The 16,818-nt window shown below is 33.4% G+C and overlaps 2 protein-coding genes across 4 annotated transcripts; both read right to left on the bottom strand.

The window, feature by feature from the left end:
• Window positions 1–1,195: 1,195 nt before the first annotated feature.
• Window positions 1,196–2,796, bottom strand: LOC128126018 (protein FAR1-RELATED SEQUENCE 5-like). Its single transcript, XM_052763694.1, has 2 exons — window positions 1,963–2,796; window positions 1,196–1,921 (listed from the first exon to the last, which is right to left on the bottom strand). The coding sequence occupies exons 1-2, from the start codon at window positions 2,794–2,796 to the stop codon at window positions 1,196–1,198; spliced, it is 1,560 nt and encodes a 519-aa protein (XP_052619654.1).
• Window positions 2,797–4,336: 1,540 nt separating this feature from the next.
• On the bottom strand, window positions 4,337–7,883 carry LOC111878860 (transcription initiation factor TFIID subunit 6). Of its 3 annotated transcripts, XM_023875343.3 has the most exons (13): window positions 7,726–7,853; window positions 7,353–7,439; window positions 6,956–7,113; window positions 6,787–6,873; window positions 6,474–6,684; window positions 6,190–6,293; window positions 5,962–6,099; window positions 5,803–5,898; window positions 5,600–5,724; window positions 5,389–5,521; window positions 5,185–5,307; window positions 4,996–5,110; window positions 4,337–4,880 (listed from the first exon to the last, which is right to left on the bottom strand). In XM_023875343.3, the coding sequence occupies exons 3-13, from the start codon at window positions 7,079–7,081 to the stop codon at window positions 4,582–4,584; spliced, it is 1,557 nt and encodes a 518-aa protein (XP_023731111.1). In that variant the 5' UTR covers window positions 7,082–7,113; window positions 7,353–7,439; window positions 7,726–7,853; the 3' UTR covers window positions 4,337–4,581. The 3 variants fall into 3 exon arrangements, with proteins under 3 accessions (XP_023731111.1, XP_023731110.1, XP_023731112.1); XM_023875342.3 differs by lacking the exon at window positions 7,353–7,439 and having other exon boundaries at window positions 7,726–7,883; XM_023875344.2 differs by lacking the exon at window positions 7,353–7,439 and having other exon boundaries at window positions 4,606–4,876; window positions 7,726–7,883.
• Window positions 7,884–16,818: the final 8,935 nt, after the last annotated feature.

The raw sequence follows: 16,818 nt of genomic DNA, 5'->3' as shown, positions 1-16,818 counted from the left end.
TACATTCGTTTTTTTGACAAAATACCCTCCTACATTCATTTTTTTCACAAAATACCCTCGTACATTCGTTTTTTTCACAAAATACCCTCATAATTTCGTTTTTTCACAAAATACTATCATTCTTCCGTTTTTTTTCACAAAATACCCTCATAATTTCGTTTTTTCATAAAATACCATCATACATAAAATATCCTCATACTTGCGTTTGAAACGCATAGTGGTAACCAAATTTCAATTATAATCACACTAATCATAAATAATCAACAAATTTCATTCGAAAACATTAAAATTGTTAAGAAGCATCCATAACTTCTAGATTATTCATATATTGTTTGTGTGTAAAGCATGAAAAAGATGCAATTAACTAAAAATATTGTCATGTAGCATCTAGTTTTTCTTTTGCCCACAGAAACAACACATCTCATCATTATGTCTTTTGCAACGATTCATCCGCCTGATACATGAAAAAAATAAAAAATTGTTAATACAATTATTAGAGTTCTCAATCATGAAAATTAAATTATTATTATAATTACCTTTCTTTTTGAACAACTAGTAGCATAATGACCCAATCCTTGACAGTAAGAGCATGTTCGTTTTTTAGGGGCTTCTAAAGAAGACTTTATTCTACTTGCAAGTTTTGGACGCCCTTTTGTAGTAGTTGGACCAAGAGGATCACGGATAGATAACTGTGGCATCATATCTACTTGCGGAACTCCCATACAAGAACTTTGAGATGCATTTTCCAAAGACGTATATTTTTTTTGATTTGCTTGTTCATCTAAAAGACTTATCAATATTGTATTAAGTTTTTGTATCTTCGAAGGGGAGTCCCTTGCTTGTTCAATTAGTTTAGTAAAATTTGAACGGACACAAAATAATGTGTAGGCACTAACTCCATTTTCATTATTTATTTCTCCGAGTTCGATACTAGCACTACCCAGTTTGTACCTAGCATCAATGATCCATCGCGGTAAAATATAGTGATTCGTTAGTTCTTGAACATGCTTCTTCTTCATCACATATAAGCTATGCTTGCATAAAATCCCATTTGTCTCATACATAGAACACGAACATGTGACGCTGACTTGATTTAAAGAGCGAAAGGTAACAATACGCCAATATTTATTATCAACATCCAATTACCCGACTCAATATGTGCTTTCTTCTGTAGTTTTTGTTATAGTCTCGTGAGTCAAATTGGTAATAGCTTCAGTCCATTCTTTTTTGAAAGTATCAAACATCTTCCTAGTATAAATTGACCCGTTTTTGCTTCGATTGGATGCACTGAAGAAAGAACTGGTCTCGAGTTCATAGTCTTGAAGTCTTCATCTTCTTCGGCAGCCCTTCGTGACTCAACTACTTTGTCGTATTGTACAACGAATTCATTCAACATGGTCCTCGAGTTAACAAATCCATCAAAAAAGGAATTGATACTCTCACTTCGTCCGGTTGTGGTCATACCAGCAAAGAAAATATCCTTCAAGAAGGGTTTAGCCCAATGTATATGTTGGTTATACATATCATTAAGCCAACAATTGCTTTCCAGTTCATACTTAATACGCATATCTTCCCATGTTGCTTCAAATTGTTCAATGGTGTCACTATTTACCCATTGTCTGTGAGTCTCTTGAAAATCACTGTATTGGGAAACATACGATCGAAGATGCTCAGTTTCATGCTTCCTAATATGCCATAAACAAAAGCGATGTCGAGTATTTGGAAACACTTTTTTTATTGCATTGCTCATAGCTTTGTCTTGATCGGTAATAATTGTCTTCGGATACTTGTTAAACATACATTTGAGGAACTGTTCAAATAACCATTCAAATGTCTCTTCCTTTTCATTTTCAAGCAATGCTCCACCAAATAGTATAGATTGTCCATGATGATTCACCCCAGTAAAGGGAGCAAAAGGCATCTTGAATTTGTTAGTATATAAGTGACATTAAACACAACAACATCTCTGAATTTTGTATAGGCATCTCTTGATCTACCGTCTGCCCAAAAGATATTTCTACGATACCCATCATCAGACAAATCCACGACAAAATATTGGTCACTGTCCACTAATGTTTTATCTTGAAAATGTTTTATAAGTCCATAAAACTCCTTTCCTCTATGTTGTTTTCGATGCTCAGATAAAACATCGACACATTGCTTTGAAGTTACATCAGCTACATTTGAGGTTTTCATTGTATTAACAGCCTTTTTAATTTGAGAAGGTTTCAACCCTGCTTGACCAAATTGCACCATAAGAGATTTACCTTCTATTGAACGGTGGAAATTGCTATGAGATCGATGCTTTATCACCTTCGTAGGTGTCATGGTCAAGTCATGATTGTGTGTGTCATTAAACAAGTCCACCAACCATTTTCCATCCTCCTGTCTTGTTATTCGAAGCTTTGCTTGACATCCGGTTCTAACATCTCTACGACGTTTTTTCTCATTTTCACTTGAAGCATCTTTGTCCATCCTTTTGAAGCCTTCTTTGTTACATACATATATCTTCCGAAAGGGCTCATTTGTTTTAGGATTTTTAATTGTGTCATCTCTACGTATACCAAATCCATGCAAAAATGAATAATCATTATAAAATGTATAGGCATCACCGGGCGTATCAAAAACCTTTCCCAGTATCCTTTCATCATTAACATCATCTTCGTCAAATTCAATGTTCACACCGATACTATTTATTTTTTCACTTTCATATGTTGCTTCCACATAATCACTTGTGTCAATATCTCCAGTTATATATGGTTCTATAGCTTGATTTGTTGCTTCGACTTCACTCATTATTGCCTGCAATAGACAACAATGCATATTGAAACATTATACGTAAAAATTATATTAACAGCCAACAATGAAAAACTAAAACAAAAATCAAATACATTGGATATTTTATCTTTTCAGAAAAATCGTTAACCCGCAATGTCTACCTCTAGAAACAACAATGTCAATAATAAAACACCGTAACAAATACAAATTCAACAGCTAATGGAGAACACTATAAACAATAATGCCAAATATTAAAATCAGAAAAACTTCAAAAAATAAGTTTCAAAAAAAATTACTTGGTACTGTTTGATCGAATTCAAATTCTTGAATTAAAACTTTTTAGTTTTTCCGTTAATTGTGATTGGTGGAATATAGCAAGTTAACTACAACACCTATAACCCAATTTCATGAATTGCAACTTCTTTTTTATTGAGATTTAGAAGAAAATTAATGGGTATTCGATAATAAACTTGATAAACTTATAAATTGAGGAATTGACCAACCTGATAGACAAGACGAAATCCACTTTGCTGTGGTGAATTGCAGTTTTTTTTACGGTGAAGAGTTTTTTTTAATGTGAATAACGATTAGTGTTAATTCCGATCATTTGATTGCAATCGATTTTGCTGTTGTGAGAAAGTTGTATGATCAAGGCACCCAACTTCGAGAACTCCAAGGTTTTTTTTATTTGATTTATCGGTATTAAGTAGTCGTCTTGTGATTGCATGAAATCACCGATTTTTTTCTTTTTCTGTGAATTGGTGAAGTCGATAGCTATCATTCGAAAAAGGAGTAATCTGAGTTGGATTTCACTAGGAATAAGGAAACGTAGATTATTTTTAAGGAAATTATTCTTTTTTTTCAGAAAATTAAATTATTTCAATAACATTTATTCTCTTTTTTATTTTTTTGTTAAAAGTTGTACTTAACTCGTTCTCCTACATGGAATCATGATTTTTGTGAATCAAGCTTTTTGTTTTGACCTTTGATTTTTGATTTATTTAAAATCATTTATGTGAATTACGATTTCTTTGAAGCAGCCGATCATAGAAGCAGGAAATCATGGAGAAATTAAGTTTCCCTGAACAAAATTCTGATTTTATTGAAATTGGTTTTGATGAATTTTGATTTCTATGAAATCGTTTTTTTGGTAATTGCGATTTCTTGACAACGATGATCATGCACTGATTCGAATTAAGAAAATTGTCAACGTGATCATTAGATTAAGGAAACGTAGTAAATATTTCATTTGTTTTTTTTTTTTCAAAAAAATTGAAACAGTAATCAAAACTATGTAGTTTTAAGCATTGGGTACCAAATTTTATATACCCTTAAAGGTATATTCACTTTTCCCATATATATATATATATATATATATTAATTGTATGGTTTTATTTTGATGTCATTTTTGTGATTGTATTTTTATTTGAGTCTCTATTTATTTAAACTTTTTTAATAAAAATATATAAAGGATTGTATTAAAAAAATAAATAAATAAAAGATGAACATTTACAATTTCCATGGTGGTCGGATAAGATTAGAAAGAAAAACTGATGTGTAATGAGGGAAAGATACCAAATCCTTCACCTTTTATCGTCTAATTTTGTTTGGTAACTTTTCTATATTTTATATTTTACACTTGATATTATCGTTTTTTCAAATAAAAAATGACATGAAATCAGAACATTGTTGGCTTCGGATGAGGTCCTAACTCCTAACCAAACTAATAACCACATAATACAATTGGACACACACACACACACACACACCAAAAAAAAAAAAAAAAAAAAAAAAAGTAGTATATCATAAAAATAGAGACATCTCAGGTGAGGGAATGAATGACATAATACCTTCACCAAACAATTCAAACAACGACACAACAAGTTTCCCTGAATTCAAATCATCTTTCCACACTTGATTCAGATACGCAGGCGTCCTCCTCAATCCTTTTCCTTTTCCTTTTCCTTTTCTTCTTCCTCCTTTAACACCTGGACTTTCTCCTTCCATTTCACCTTCAACATCTTCTGTAACAACCACCATTGGAGATCCCCCCTTTTCCTTTTCCTTCTCTTCCACCTCTTCTTCATTCCCCTTTCCTCTATCTTCAATACATAAATATAAATATAATGTCCCTAATTGTTAAACTCCCACATTCATGTTTATGAAAAAATCATATATATTAAAAAAAAAAAACAACACCACCACCTTACTACTTACGTGTTTCACTTGTACCAATAACCCTGAATTTCGACCTCAAAACATTGTTCGCATGTTGCGAGGGTAAAACCGGAAAAAGCTTCAGCAGATTGTATACAGATCGACCCGAAGCACGCTGTAATCAAAACTTATAAATTTTAACCAAAAAATAATAATAATAAATTTGTTTTTGCTTTTTTAAAAACTGACCAATAATGCACCATACACACGCCAAGCTTCATGTCGTGTTATTTCCTTTTGTTTATTTTCAAGAATCATTTCTTCAAGAAACCCTAAATAAGACTCAAGGTCAGGTAAAATATAGCGCCGAACCTGCAAAATATTTACACCTGTAAAAATTTAAGCTACAAAAAAAAAAATTTAAAAATGTAACATTTTTATTTATTTATTTACCACATGGGGTCCAAGAGCTGTGAGTCCTTGAATAGCACCATAATGTTGAGTTAATGTTTGTTTTCTATCCGAAAATGATTTATGTAATGTTCTTGTTAAACGTGTCTGAAGATCACCATAACTATGCCCAAACCTGTAAAATAATATTAATAATAATAAATCCACTTACAATATATAATTAATAATGATTAAAAAGGTAAAAAAGTTTCACCTTTTACATATAGTGGCAACAAGATTGGCACTAAAGTCTCTAAGCTCCCAATGATTGTCAGCAATTCGATTTCCTAATCTTCTAGCAACAATACACGTTACGACAGGTGGCATCAATTGGTGCAACTGAAAAAATCATGCAACATATTAATATTTTATTAATAACTAAACAAAATACAAAAAAAAAAAAAAAGACTCACTTACATAAGGTTCGATATGAATGTGTGGGTTTTGTAAAAGACTCCAAACAAGTCGCATTAGAGCAAAAAGCAGGTGGAAATTATTTAGACCACGAGAAACCTGAAAATTTTATCAAAATCAGTGAAATCGATAAATAATTTTTTAAATAAATTTATTAATTACCTCGTCTTCTATAAAGCAAGTGAAGTAAGGAACTAAAGGATGGAGTCCAGAGTCTGTGGCTAAACTCATTAGTGCTTCCTTGAAGAGATCAGTATCAGGTGTATTTACTGCAAGCTCTGTGATTTTATTGAAGTATAACTGTAAGGAAAAAAAAAAAAAAAAATGAATTTTTTTTGCCATGTCAGCATTAAATTACACATGGAAATCCTATGTGGACAATGACATGACCTGAAGCTCTCTAGATAACACATGTTTTACAGGCAATCGAATATCAACAGGCAATTCATCAATCTTTTGCTCTGGCTTTTTAGTGTCTGGTAAAGTGGTAATAACTGCAGATCACCCATAAGATTATCTTCAAATGTCAGCTCTGCTACAGTGAAATAATATATAAAATACAATTAACAAAGAAAAGGGGAGCATTTTATGAAACTTTAAAGATCAAATTTTAAAGTTAGTTTTTATTACAGCTTATGGTTTATTATATATATAAAGTTAGAAACAAAACAAACCTTCAACAGGAGCATTTTCTGGAATAGCAGGCTGGACACCTTCAATGGCTAGCCAGTGACAGAAGATTGAAGTATCGAGTGGTGCTTTTGGTAATGGAGCTTCAATTACATCTTTAAAATCCACATCTTTGTCATCAATGTAAAATAAATCTTTGTGTCCAAGGGCTCTTTTGAAACGCAAAGGATCTCCAGATGTGAATCCATAGATTGGCTGAACTGACAATAATAATGCCTCAAATTAGGAACAACATATTATTATTGTTATTATCTAAATGAGGAAAAGGTAAATCTTATAAACAAGATTTACATTTACCTCAACATTTCTCATGCTGAGTGCGCTATCTACATCATCTGTGGTCAATGTGGTTCTTTTTGAATGATGCATGCATTTGATTGCTTCCTGAAGTTTTAACAAAAAGAAGAATTATAAATTTATAATCTAAAAGGGGAAAAAGGAACAGTTTTTAATAAACAAGAATTACCTGCATTATTTCACGCATTCGGTATTCTACATCAGGAGCAAGGGCTAATGCAGCATCTGGAGACAAATTATTTATGCCAATGCTCTGTGCTATGACCTCAACTGTCTCCTGTGGTACGATGCTCATTTTTCTTCTCTTTAATATGGTTTCATCCGAATCTAGGGAATTCAAGAACAACAGAAGAATAATTTTCAAGGAAAGCTATTGGCATTACAGAAAACTAAGAGATTCTAGGGTTCTGTTCTAACTTTAAAAGCGAATTTGCAAAACCTGTTGGATAAACTACTTAAAAGCTTAACTGAAAGGAAGAGCACCAAAATTGAATATTATCAATTGTCCTGGTTTGAAAATAAAATCAAAGCATCAAAAGCACTTGAGAAGACTCGAGGAGACGAACCAGATTAATGAGAATGACATGCATTTGATTCGCACCGGGTATAGTATTTAGCAATTGATGAATCGAAGCTTTAAAAGCAACAAAACCCTAGAAACCGAAGCAGTTGAAGAAACCAAAAATCAAAATCAACGGTTAAGAGTTGAAATTGAAATCTTACGTGAAGAACTGTAGATGAAAATGTTACGAAGAAAAGAAGATGTTTTTTTTTCTGGTGGAGATACGAAGAAATCAGGAGGATGGCTAATTGAAAGTGTCTGTTCTTGTTAACAAGCACAGACCATCTAGGGTTTTACTAACAACTTTGTTATCGAAACGCAAACAGACGTTATCAAGCTACCGTAAAATTCAAACACAACAAAGTTAGAACGCCTACCTCCTCCTAAACGTCCCGGAGACTTGATGGTGACGACCGTCGCCGGCTTATTGTGTTCCGACGGTGCTTTATACAATCATACCGTCAAAAAAATGGCTTCTTTTTTCGCTTTACCAGAGAAATCATATGGATGCGACTGTTTATATAGCCCAGGTATTGGTAAATTACAATTGAATAGCATTGAATTTCATGGTATGGCAAATCAAGTCCCCCACTTTTCGTACATTTGATCATGGTGTCATTTGTCTTGAAGAGGATGTTTGGAATTATTTTAAAAGTGATTTTTGAACTTAGGGGTTTTTTTTTTTTTTTTTAACTCACGGGGTGTTTGGTTTTATAGCCCAAAAGTCATTTTTGGAAAAGACAATTTTTATTTTTTGTTTTTCGTTTTTTCATTTTAGATTTTGTTTTCTGTTTTCAGTTTTCATTGGAAAATTTAGGATCGCGTTTAGTTAAAACTTATACATTTTTCATTTTCAATTTTAGAAAATTAAAAAAAACATGTTTAGATGTGTATTTCTCTATCGATTTTCATTTTTAGAAAATGATAACGGTGATAGAGTGGGGAGGGACGGGGGCGATAGCGGGTCGGTGACGGTGGTGGTGATGACAGGCGGTGGTAGTGGTGACAATTGTGGCAGTGGTGGTGGTGGTGGTGATGGTGATGGTAGGTCGGTGATCGGGGTAGTGGTGTTGGGTGTGTGGGTGTGTCTGTATGTGTTTGTGGGTTTGGGTGTGTGTGTGTGTTTGTGGGGGTGGGGGTAAGTGTGGGTTTGTGTGTGTGTGTGTTTGTAGGGGTAGGGGTGGGGGTAGGTGTAGGGTTGGGTGTTTGCGGGTGTGTGTATGTGTGTTTGTAGGTGTGGCGGTGAGGGTAGGGTGGGCTTGGGAGTGGTAGGTGCAGTTAGGTAGGGGTATAGTGGATTGGGGGTGTCAAGGTGGGGGTAGGTAGAGGTGGATGGAGTGGGAGTAGGTGTATCTATGTATTTTAGAAAAAAATTGGAATTAGAAAAATGTGGAAAACAATGATTATCAGTTTTCCAAAAATTTTCAATTTTTTTATAATTTTAAAAAACGGAAAATTTTCATTTTTCCATGAAAAATTTAGAAAAATAGACGAACTAAACGTGTTTTCAAAATTTTCATTTTTTTGGAAAATTTTTCCAGAAAACGGTCCATTTTTCCACAACTAAACACACCCTAAAAGTTTGAAAATGTGTTTGTAAATTCTAAAAGTCCTTTTAAAATCACTTTTTGGCAAGAAACAAAAAGGGTAAGTTTAAAAGTCAGGAATTTGTGACTTTTGGTTTTTTGGTCTTTGCTCCTTCAAAAGTTAATCCAAACACATTTTAAAACTTTCTTTTAGAAAAAGCTATAAGTCAAAAAGCCATTTTCTTGAAAATGACTTTTTAGGCTAAAAAGCAATCTCAAACACCCCCGAAGTTTGTTGCACCGTGTTGCATTTCAGTTATACAATATAACATAATCTAAAATTAATGCTAAAGTTCTTACAAGAAATTTAAATAATCAATTGCAAATTTAATTATTATTTAGAGAAATTGTTCGTTTAAGGTTAATGACTTATAATGGTAATAAACTTTATCACACACATACACACACACACACACACACACACACACACACACATATATATATATATATAAAGGATCATTTGAGAACCTATAGTTTCCCGAGAACTCGAGAACTAAAAGTGGAGCGTTAGATCAATTATTTGGATGGCTTGGATGATGAGTGGCACAGTTTCTAAATATTAGTAAATGGAGTGGCATAACAGGTTTCTTAAAAAATAATAATGGGGGTAATTTCGGTATAAAAAAATGACACGTCCTAAAGAGCTGTCAAACAGTAGTTCTCCCCTTAAACCCTTCGTTATTTACATTGACCCTTTTTTCTCATAGATTGTTTCCCCAAAATCAAGCATCAATGATTCGACCTTTGGATCGATGGTTTCCTTCGCCATTGTCGATTATTAGGTTATTGCTTTTGATTCCATGCTTTTTTGATATCCAACGATCAATATGAGACCGAGAGAGAACACAACGTTCATAGATCTCTCTCATTCCTTCTTCCCATCGTCACATCGCCTCCGGATTGTGTCGCATCTAGATTGGATTCTCCCTTGTGATGCTTTCGATGTCATTTCTTCCATATACACAGTGTTGCCTATAAAGATGTCGACGTTGATTTTGAAGCCACTGCCATAGGTGGATATGACTACAACAAACACGTCGATGATGCTTCATCGCTTGTGAGTTCTCTTTTGTAATTCTATCGTGTATTGTTTCTTTCATTCTAACTGTTTCATGGATTTTGTGTATTTCAGATTGTTTTGTTGTATAATCGGCAAAACAATGCTAATTATATATGCTTTTGACTGAAATTGATACTAGAACTTTGATCGGTTTGTGAGTTTATACTAGTTGATTGCAAAATTGTGTTGTATAATTATTTGAAATTCTTATATAACTTCAATTATGGGTTCTTACTGATCATTGTACTTGAATTTTTTAGCCTTGGTTTGGTACGACATGTAGGTTGTGTGTTTTAGTGTAATTGACAACTTACGGCTAAACATGGTATGCTCAATTGTAATAATCTCATTGTAATTTCTCTTTACTTGAATTCTACTTTTTTCTTTGTCAATGTGAACTATCTTGTAGCTTTGGATTTGTGTGTAGTTTAGCAAGTATTCTTTTTTGGCTACCTATGTTTTATGGAAATATTATTTCCATTTTTTGGTTTAGACATATGGTCTACTTTTCATGTTTATGAGTATTTGCAGAATAAAATTAAATTTCTTTCTTACTATTTTATAATTATTGTTCTTGAATAACATGTAATTCCTCTACAGAATACTAGAGGGTCAGTGACATTACAATGTCCGATGGATAAAAAAGACATGTAATTCACATATGAATCACATGTGATTCACATCTGAATCACATGCAATTCACATGTAAATCACATATAGTTCACATATGAATTACATGTGATTCACATGTAAATCACAAGTGAATTACATATGAATTATGTATATATGCACACATGCCTTTTATATGAGTGTTCTTCGTTAATTATTGTTTTTAAATTATTTTTGTGAATTTCACTTTTGAATCTTAAAAAATACAATCACATGTAAATATCATATTATATAATCACATGTGAATCTTACATGAAATATACATATACATTTTTGTGAGTATTCTTGTATTAAGCATTTTTTTTTAATTTTCTTGTATATATGGAAGAATTTGTAGACAATATTGAAGTGGTGAAAAACAATATTGAAGAAAATATGAAAATCTTGACACGAAGACATGAAAACGCTTTGAAATTTTGTAACATTTTTTTATAGTTTATTTTGTATCTGTAACGACCCAAAAAATCAAGGGTAAAAAATTATTTTAATATAATCAAACATCGATACCATTTATTTCAAACATTTCAAATCATCATTAAGTATAACATTTATCATAGTTCATCCCAAAATCATTCATTGCGGAAATCATAGGGGTGTGCGCTGCAATCCTCCCGAGCCCTTCTTTTCCAATTGATGAAACCTGAAACCAAAACTGTAAACCGTAAGCACTAAACTTAGTGAGTCCCCCATAGCATACCCCACACACAATCCACATAACACATACCATATTAGCTATAAAAGCTACATATATCACATAAGTCATGCATACATGAACCTGTAAGAATGTCATGGGCTACCCCACATGGTCTTTACCTCGGACTGTGATGGGCTACCCCACATGGTCTTATATCTAATTTCATGGGCTACCCCACATGCTTTTTACCTAGGACTGCCATGGGCTACCCCACATGGTCTTACATCCAATGTCATGGGATACCCCACATGGTTTTTACCTAGGACTACCACGGGCTACCCCACATGGTATTACATCCAATGTCATGGGCTACCCCACATGGTCTTTACCTAGGACTTCCATGGGCTACCCTACATGGTCTTACATCAAATGCCACGGGCTCCCCCAGGGTCTTCCATGCAAGTATCACAAAGACAACTAGCATAACACATATCATATAATCACTAGCATACCACTTAGCATAAAGCTAACTATCATACCACATATCTCTACTACAGCTAGTGTACCACATAACATAAAATGGGCCGGCCTTGGTGCCTTAGACCTATTGGTATGGTGAGAAGACTCGCCTTGCACTGCAGAAGCTTCTCGCATGAATTCCTTAGTTGTTGCCCTGCCAGCTTCCCGAGCTGCCACTACCAATCAATATACCCAATTAGCAATTGGGTCCCATACCATAATCCTTAATCCATGCATGGAGTAAAATGACCGTTCTACCCATGGCCCAGTATGATCCAACTTAGGCCCAATCCCAAAACAAAAGTCCAATACTAGGTAGGCTTTCCAAGCCCACTTATGGCCCAATTTGCCAAATTGGGCCCAAACCCTCTAATGGGCTTTACCTTAAGCCCGAACATCTCCTTGGCACACATTATCTAACTTTTGATGGCCCACTAAGGCCCAAAGAACCAAAATCCCTTGCATGGCCCAAAACAACCCAAACCCATATTTGATGAGTACGTTGAGTGTACTCCTATGTACGTTAAGCGTACTAGCCAAATGGCGTGTACGCTGGGCGTACCTGCATGTACGCTCAGCGTGCTCCCCCTGTTAATTCCTTTTCCCATTAAGTGCTTAATACTCCGATCCAGAAGCTACAATCACAAATCCAAGTCCTTTTTAATGTCTTAATCCATAAAGTCACTGACTTGGTGACTTTGCATGCCCCAAACAAGTCCAAACTCCAAAAATGATTTTCTACTTCCATGGAAATGGTCTTAACTCATGCATGAACCCATTAAGACCTCAAAGATGGCAACTTTCTGCCTTAGGGACTCATTTAACACTGAGAGTGGCAACTTTAAGTCCTAGAAATCGGATTGACCCACAAAGCTTCCACCTTTGGACCAAAATTGTCCAAAACCCACTCTAAGATATCTAAGAGGATAAATGATCAAGATCAAAGCTTTATACCTTCATCAAGTTGAGAATGAGTCCCAAATGCCAGATCCACAAGCTCCTCCTTGATTCCCATTTTTGCAACAAGTTCCAACTTCTTGAAATGCACCACAAACCACCCAAAATGCACACACAAGGTTCAACACACTCTTGAATGAAGCTACCACTCGAATTTAGGGTTTAAGGCTCTGAGAATGAAACTTACATCTATTGATTTTTGTTTCAGGTACTTCAGGTGACCATGGCAAGGCGAATGTGTAACATACACATCCTCACATTTTATGATCTGGGATTTCTGGGAACTTTGATATGAAATCATTTTGAAAACAATTTGTGAACTATATTGATGTTTGAATAATTTTATTTACCCGGATTGGTTTGAAAAGTTCAAATTTTTAGTAAAATTTTGGGTTGTTCAAAATTATTGATTTTTTAAAATTTACTATTTTTTTTTAAATTGCAGTTTTAAAAAAAAAATCTTTTTTTAATTCATTTATTCAAAAAAAATTAAAAGATGTATTTTTTTAAAAATTGGCAATTACTATTTAAAAAAAATCCAAAATTTTGATTTTTTATGTTAAATTTTAGTCATTTTTATTAAGATTTCCAATAACATAAAAAATCAAACATTAAATAAGATTGGTAAGATGACGATCATGTCCTTAATGATTTAATTTTGATTTAACATTCTATTTTTAGTTCTCGGGTTCTCGGAAAACTATGAGTTCTCAACGGATTTCACCCATATATATATATATATATATATATATATATATATATATATATAGTCATTTATGATATTTTTTTGTACATATTTAATCATTTAGTCATCTAGTGAACTTGTTATGTTTAAGGTTAATAACCATTAAACTTTTTTATGTTCACATGGTTTATGTATACAAAAAAACATAAGTGATTAACACCCATGTAAAATAGAGGGGAATAAAATGAAAGAAAATTGAGGGGAACCAATCATCTCGATTTTATAGGATATATTTTGAAGGGGGGAAAAATTTTAATTTCCTTCTTCTGCTTAAATGAAACTCGATAACATGTTTTATTGTATTTTCTTTCCTTCAACACTTTTAAAAAAAATAATTCAAGAACACATTGCCTCTCATTTCCTTCAATGTTCTTCCTAAAAAAACTAGAGAACATAGTGTATATGTTGATGGGTATTATGAAAAACATATAAATCTTATGTGTGCATGCAACCCTAATAATTGATCTATGTTTTCTCTAATTGAACATACAACTTGAACAACAAAATAGAAACCCTATAACACTAGTATATTATCGAAAAATATAAATAGGGTTATAGGAATCATACATTGATTGTTATATAGTAATAACAATGCAAATCATTGTGTTGATGAAGCCTTGAGAGCAAGCATCACAAATGTCATGCCTCTAGTGGTTGACACCTAACACTAGCAAAGAAAGATAACTGAGATGGAGGAGAGAGTCTAGAAAATTCGACTATTACTTCAAAAGAAAGAATGACCAAAATTCTTACGGTTTAGGCTGTATATATATATATATATATATATATATATATATATATATATATATATATATATATATATATATATATATATATATATATATATATATAGTGCAGTCAGGAAACCCTAGATAAGCCCTAATCCAAGATTATCTTAAACCGGGTAATTATCCACTTTCATGTTTATCCACCAGAGATTATTCTTGAATCCCTTAGGCATGAAGAAACCGTATGGGCCTAATGGAGAGTTCTAGATTGCCTCTTGTTCAGCTATTGAACAGTTGCACTTCGGTCGTTGCACTTTTAATTAATTCATTTAATCCTAAAATTAATTCCAGTTAATTACTGATTAAATATTAATTACATATTATTATTTCTGATTAATATATTATTCTCATAATATATTAACAAATCATTTATTTCAATTTATTAATCAAATAATAAATCAACCTCTTTCTCCAAAATCATCTGTCCAGTTACTAGTTTTGAGGGCAACCCAAAAGAACTATGTTAGTAATGTTACTATCAATTTAAGTATATACCAATTATAGTTATGGACTTAGACACCTAATCCAACAGTCTCCCACATGGATGAGTCTAATAACTATAGTTGCTAGTATAACTTCAAAAATTGATTAGCAAATTGTAGCTCTCAAAAGTCGTTGTCAAACTCTAATCTAGTCAGATACGTGTCCTAAGATAAGTGATCATATAATCCTCCGTTCTGCAAGATATCATGTGGACATAAGACATGGAACATAATCAATCTCATTGTCTAATACTTTGTTTTCCTGATTTCTGATTGGTAATGACAAAGAACTACTAATTGAACACATTAGTTTAGTCCTGGTCGGGCCCGACACTATAAGTCAATACCAAATCATTGAGGGGCCCAAAGATATCGCTTTTCCCGTTAAGGTAAAAGGAACAAATAAACTTTGACTTATATGCTTGTGCTATTTACTCACCAAATTATGCACAACAATGTATTTTATAATATCAACTTACTGATGTGTTTACATATTATCAATGCACAATTGATTTGTAAACCACGACTCATATATCTCCGTTTAAAGATTATATGATATTATCGTCTCATAATTACTCGTGATAAATTCCATGAAGTAATTTTTATGAGCGTGGGTTAATCCAATACTTAAAATTCCTATTTTCAAGCACTCATGAATGTTGCAGCAAACCATTGTTATGTCTAAACCCTTATACAATCTACAACCCAATTCAAGACAGCCTTAATTCACTACTTACTTCCAAAAGAATGATCGGCTGTGGAGTTTGAATAATCCAATTATTCTGGAATTAAACATGCAAAATGAAACACAAAATAAACAATAGACAAAAGGTAGTAATCCAACTCACAAATAAATCTCCATTACTTAATCAACAAAAGTCAATTACATTTATCTCGTTATATTTCTAAATACCCATCTAACTACTAAAACTAATATCATCCTTCAGAGTAATGCTCATAGCATGCTGAATGTGCTTGACCCTACTCATACCCTTTGTGAAGGGATCTGTTGGATTCTCTTATGATGACACCCTCTTCATGACGAGGCGACCTTCTTCTGCTCTATGTATGATGAAATGGTATTTTTTGTCGATATGTCTTGATCTGTTATGATCTCTTGGTTCCTTTGTCAAGGTAACCGCTCCATTGTCACATAAAATCTCTATTTGCTCCTTGATGGATGCAACAATTCTAAGGTCTCTAATGAAGTTCTTTAACCAAATTGTCTCCTTTGATGCTTTGTTTACTGTTATGTACTCTGATTCACATGTAGAATCAGCCACTATCTCCTGTTTGGAACTTTTCCAGGTTACTGCTCCTCCATTAAGGGTAAACACCCAACCAGATTAATAACGGAAGTTGTCTCTGTCTGTCTGAAAGTTGGCGTCATTATACCAAGTTACTCATAAGTTATAACTGTCACCAAGCACAAGGACACAATCCTTGGTTCTTCACAGATACTTAAGAATATTCTTAATTGCTATCCAGTGAGCTCTACCTGTATTTCCTTGATAACGACTAACCATTCTCAAAGCAAAAGCCACATTAGGGCGAGTGCATGTCATAACATACATGATAGATCCAACGATGAAAGCATATGGAACTCTACTCATTTATGTTATCTCTGCATCAATACCTGGGCTTTGAGTCTTACTCGGTTTGGTATTACTTTGTATGTACAGTTCTCCTTTCTTGGAATTCTCCATACTAAAACGCTTTAGTACTTTTTCCAAATGCGTATTTTGACTAAGTCCAATTAGCCTTTTACCCATGTCTCTTAAGATTCTTATCCCCATAATATAAGCAGCCTCTTCCATATCCTTCATAATGAAACAATTCCCAAGCCAAGACTTAACTTCTTGAGAGTTGGAATGTTGTTTCCTATAAGAAGTATGTCAATAACATACAAAACCAGGAAGGTTACTATACTCCCACTAACTTTGACATATACATAAGATCAAGGTTGTAGAACTCGCTACTCGGTACCTGCTCGGCCGACTGGGGAGTAGCGAGTACTCAGGAGTACTCGG

This window comes from Lactuca sativa, chromosome 5, assembly GCF_002870075.4.
Source record: "Lactuca sativa cultivar Salinas chromosome 5, Lsat_Salinas_v11, whole genome shotgun sequence".
Classification (NCBI taxonomy): Eukaryota; Viridiplantae; Streptophyta; class Magnoliopsida; order Asterales; family Asteraceae; genus Lactuca; species Lactuca sativa.
The sequence above is the reverse complement of the archived record's forward strand: the minus strand, read 5'-3'. Positions and strand labels throughout refer to the sequence as shown.

Bases quoted from the DNA above. Each gene is read 5' to 3' on its own strand.
- LOC128126018 (XM_052763694.1), bottom strand. From the start codon at position 2,796: ATGAGTGAAGTCGAAGCAACAAATCAAGCTATAGAACCATATATAACT. The intron at 1,922-1,962 runs GTTGTTGTGTTT...AACAAATTCAAG, and splicing joins CCTATACAAAATTCAGAGAT to ATGCCTTTTGCTCCCTTTAC.
- LOC111878860 (XM_023875342.3), bottom strand. From the start codon at position 7,081: ATGAGCATCGTACCACAGGAGACAGTTGAGGTCATAGCACAGAGCATT. The intron at 6,874-6,955 runs GTAATTCTTGTT...TTAAAACTTCAG, and splicing joins GAATGCGTGAAATAATGCAG to GAAGCAATCAAATGCATGCA. The intron at 4,881-4,995 runs GTAAGTAGTAAG...TATGTATTGAAG, and splicing joins TATTGGTACAAGTGAAACAC to ATAGAGGAAAGGGGAATGAA.